We start from the raw sequence: 5,031 nt of genomic DNA, 5'->3' as shown, positions 1-5,031 counted from the left end.
GAACTAAAAATATTAAACAAATTGAATTTAGTACTTAGCACATAAATAACTCAACTTGTTTTTTTTTTTTATTATCTGGCGTGTTTAAACCATGATAGACATGATCAATTAAATATTTTAATTTAAAAAAAATGATAGAATTTACAACAGGGAATTTGCTAGAGTTTGTATCTTGTTTCATACATGTATCAACAGCATTTTCACTCGTCGCACAATATTTGATAGATCTAGCATTCTCTAAATTTTACCGCGCCTAATTTAACTGTGACGTCACGCAGTCAACCATGGTTCAAGGAGGTCATATGAAAAGGCCTGTGGCAGCGATGATATGGAGTTGTAGCGTAACGTAATACTGAGCTGTCTGGAGCTTGAATTGAATAAAGATGGAAACCTCCATGTGGTTGTCTATGTGATGCGACTCCGACGACTTATATGACATGGTGTCAGAAGTTAAGGAACTTAACAAAGAAAGTAAAAGAGCTTAAAAGAGTAAGTTCACAAATAAAACAAAATTAGCAACATGACTGATGTATGTAGTGCAGTAGCTGGCTCAACGCCAATTCTAAACTGGAACGCGGGAGACCTGCCGAAAGCATGGCAGACATTCAAAACACATGTTGAATTCATGTTTAATGGTCCGCTCAAGAAAAAGACTGAAGAAGAAAAATGCAGTTTTTTGATGATATGGGTCGGAGATAAGGGCAGAGAAATATATGGAACTTGGAATCTAAACAATGATGAGAAAAAATCACTTGAAACTTTATACGGGAAATTTAAGGCATATGTAGAACCGAAGTCCAACCACGTATTCGCTAGGTATAATTTTCAATGCATTGCACAAAGTGAAAGTGACTCATGTGAACAATTTATCACAGCTTTAAAAGTTGGTGTTAAGGACTGCGGATACCAAAATGCAGACGAGATGGTGAGAGATAGGCTAGTATTCGGAGTAAGGTCGGACAAAATCCGTGAAAAACTGATAAATGAGGGCTCAAACCTCACGTTAGAGAAGGCAATAGACATTGCGCGTACTTACGAGTTATCACAGGCCCAGCTAAAAACAATGCATGAACAGGATCCAAAGATTGACATAATAAACAGACAGAAAATAAATCACTATACCAGTCAAGCCAAAACAAAACCCACACAAGGACCACGAAAACACTTCAAGAATCAGAAGTCGTTCACAAGTTGCACAAGATGTGGTAAATCTGAGCACGAAAGAGGAGAAACCTGTCCAGCTATTGGTAGACTCTGCAGAAAATGTAACAAGCAGGACCACTACGAGTGTGTGTGTAGATCGAAAGTGTCGTATACATCAAAGCACAAATTCAAGAATAAAAGCAACAAATCCGTACATACTCTGCAGGAGGAGTTAGATGATTCAGATGACACTTTATTTCTGGGAATGCTTACCAAAGATATTAACAGTGCGAACGCAGACTGGTCAACAAAACTACAACTTTGTGGGACAATGGTTGAATTTCAATTGGACACAGGAGCAAAATGTAATGTGTTGAACAGAAAAACTTTCGAACAGTTGAAATTTAGTGAAGAACTCAAGAAACCAGCATTTCGTTTGAAGTCGTACTCAGGACATGTGATAGAACCTAGTGGATTTGCGCAACTTGAGGTGACTCACAAAGGATGCAAATACACGACTGATTTCTACATCATTGACTTGGACGCACCCAACGTCATTGGAGCCCAAACATGTAAATCATTGAATCTCGTCCATCGTGTGAATGTCATAAATGAGGACACCCCAGTTTTAAAGACTTTATCTGATATTTTCCCAGGAAGTGATTATGCAGATTTATTTCGAGGACTGGGTTGCCTACCAGAAACTCATTCAATCAAAATTGATGCAAGTGTACAACCTGTTGTTCACCCGCCAAGAAAAATTCCCATTTCGTTATTGGATAAAGTGCGCGCTGAGCTTAAGTCTATGGAGGACTCTGGTGTGATTATTAAGCAAACAGAACCGACCCCATGGGTCAACAGCATGGTAGTAGTAAACAAAGGACAGAAGATTCGCATTTGTATAGACCCGAAGGATCTAAATAGAGCCATATTACGCGAACACTTTCCATTAAAAACAATAGATGAAGTCATAGCCAACATGCCAAATGCCAAAGTTTTTAGTAAGCTTGATGCTGTGTCTGGCTTTTTGCAGATCAGGCTGGATGAAGAGAGCTCGAAACTAACTACTTTCAACTCTCCATTTGGGCGTTTTCGTTTTACGAGATTACCATTTGGTATAAAATCAGCATCTGAAGTGTTTCAGAAAATAACCTCACAGATGGTAGAAGACATACCAGGAGCAGAGGCTATAATAGACGATATTTTGATATGGGGTTCAACAGAACAGGAACATGATGAACGTCTCAAGAAGGTATTGGAAAAGGCCAGAGAGTTCAATCTCAAGCTAAGCATGGACAAGTGCAAGATACGTTGCAAAAGTATGAAATATGTTGGACATATGTTGACAGATGAAGGCGTGAAACCGGATCCAGAGAAAATCCGTGCTGTCATAGCGATGGAAAAGCCAACCAACAAAAGTGAATTACTTACTTTCCTTGGATTTGTACAGTACCTAGGAAAATTTATGCCTCGGATGTCTGAAGTCAGCACACCATTGCGGAAACTCACTGAAAACCATGCAGATTGGAACTGGACAGCTCAGCATGACGAGAGCTTTGAAACATTAAAAACAATGGCAACGAACGCACCTGTTTTGAGGTATTATGACCCTAAGTTACCACTGACGTTATCTGTAGATGCGAGCTCTAAGGGAATTGGAGCAGTTTTGATTCAAGAAGGAAGACCTATCGCATATGGTTCCCGTGCTCTTACATCATCACAACAAAACTATGCACAAATTGAAAAGGAAACATTGGCTGTTGTTTATGGATGCCAAAAATTCCACCAGTATGTCTACGGCAGAATAGTACATGTGGAAACAGATCACAAACCACTACAGTCGATATTCAGCAAACCTCTATGTAAAGCACCTATGCGATTACAGCGACTCCTACTAACTCTACAGAAGTATGACTTGAATGTTCAATACAAGCCAGGAAAGTTACTCTACATAGCAGACACACTCAGTCGTGCATACTTACATGAAACAGAGGAAGAACTTGTTCCTGATCTGGAAGTAAACTTAGTCTCACCTGCCACATACTTACCAGTGTCACAGAAACGCTATGTTGAACTACAGGAGAAGACGGCAGATGATGATGTCTTACAGTCGTTAAGAGACACAGTCCAGAATGGCTGGCCATCAGACAAAGATCACGTACCAAATTGTCTACATCCATATTGGTCATTCAGAGATGAAATCGCTTGCTTAGATGGTCTTTTATACAAAGGAGACAAGCTTATAATTCCGAAGTCAATGCAAGCAGAAATGCTCAACATTATTCACCAGGCGCACATGGGAATAGTGAAATGTAAAAATCGAGCACGTGAAGTCATATATTGGCCAGGAATGTCATCTCAGATAGAAGACATGGTCTCCAAATGTCCTATATGTGCTGGAACTCAGAACAGCAACCCAAAAGAGCCACTTGTCTTAGTTGACTTACCTGACCGCCCATGGGCTATGCTGAACTCCAAACATTATATATTGACCGTCGACTACTATTCCAAATGGCCAGAAGTCATGAAATTAACTGAACCTTCAGCAACCTATGTGATTGCAGCTTTGAAAAGCCAGTTCGCAAAATATGGGATTCCTGATGAAGTGATTTCAGATAATGGTCCGCAGTACTCATGTAATGAATTCAAACAATTTGCTCAGGACTATGGATTTACTCATATTACGTCTAGTCCTTATTTTGCTCAGTCTAACGGTCAAGTAGAAAGAATGGTCCAGACAGTGAAACGCTTACTAAAGAAGTCATCAGATCCATACAAGTCTTTGATGGACTACCGCAATACGCCATTAGATATAGGTCAGTCACCAGCTCAGCTATTCTTGAACAGACGTTTGAAAACTTTACTTCCTACTACAAGTAAATTATTACGTCCATCAAACTCAAAACAAATACAGGAGAAACTACAAAAGCGACAAGTGAAATCTAAGATTTACTATGACAGAAAAGCGGGCAATGTGCTACCAGAACTCAAGGATGGAGATCCAGTTATGATTCAGCATGGTAACATCTGGAAACATGCTACAGTTAAGTCAAAACATCACGCACCGAGGTCATACATTGTGCAGACCCCTGACAGCAAACTTTACAGAAGGAATCGGAAAATGCTCAGACCAACGCAGTCGACTCCGTTAATGAGGAACATTCCGAAGGAAAACTTGCAGCCATTTGTAAATGCTGATGCAATTCCAACTCGATCAAGACCACCGAATGAAGTTCCAAATCCTACCACTTCACCAGTCGCAAATCCTTCCAAACCTGTCGAGTCGAATTCGTATGCGTGTCCATCCATCCCTCAGCAAACAAGATCTGGGCGCATCGTCAAAGTACCTGCCAAGTATTCTGATTGTGAAATGTGATTGTGAAATTTAATGAACCTGTGTTACTTTATGTTTTCGTTCAAGGGGCAGAATAATCCCCACATATGGTTTGAAGGTAGTATGCCTAGTGAAAACCATATAAAAAGCATATTATCATTTGTTTACATGTTAATAGTTTACAATTTGATACTTGTTCTGTTTATTCAAAATTGTGGACACAATTCCATTCATTCTAGTCAAAAACTCTCATTTTAAAGTTCAATGACTTTAGAAAATAATATTAGAATGTCTATGTAAATTTAATAGTTTATTGTGTACTCTACATTAAATACTTTTATTAATATCATTTGTACAGTAAACTTAAGAAGGGAGATGTCATGTATCAGTAATCCGGAATTATACAATGTATCATTTTTGGGTTCTATGTTTTACATTAGTTAATTGAATAAAGATGGAAACCTCCATGTGGTTGTCTATGTGATGCGACTCCGACGACTTATATGACAGTTTTTAAGAAGTCTACAGATGGCCAATAGCAAGATAAGTAAATT

The 5,031-nt window shown here is 39.0% G+C and overlaps 1 protein-coding gene across 1 annotated transcript; it reads left to right on the top strand.

Moving 5' to 3' along the window:
- Nucleotides 1-520: 520 nt before the first annotated feature.
- LOC134276642 (uncharacterized protein K02A2.6-like) lies at nucleotides 521-4,519 on the top strand. The gene has a single exon (XM_062758915.1). The coding sequence runs from the start codon at nucleotides 521-523 to the stop codon at nucleotides 4,517-4,519; it is 3,999 nt and encodes a 1,332-aa protein (XP_062614899.1).
- Nucleotides 4,520-5,031: the final 512 nt, after the last annotated feature.

The sequence above is a fragment of the Saccostrea cucullata genome, unplaced genomic scaffold, assembly GCF_032062105.1.
Source record: "Saccostrea cucullata isolate Sc308-1 unplaced genomic scaffold, CSIRO_AGI_Scuc_v1 ctg9013, whole genome shotgun sequence".
Classification (NCBI taxonomy): domain Eukaryota; kingdom Metazoa; phylum Mollusca; class Bivalvia; order Ostreida; family Ostreidae; genus Saccostrea; species Saccostrea cuccullata.
This window is presented reverse-complemented; position numbering and strand designations above follow the sequence as displayed.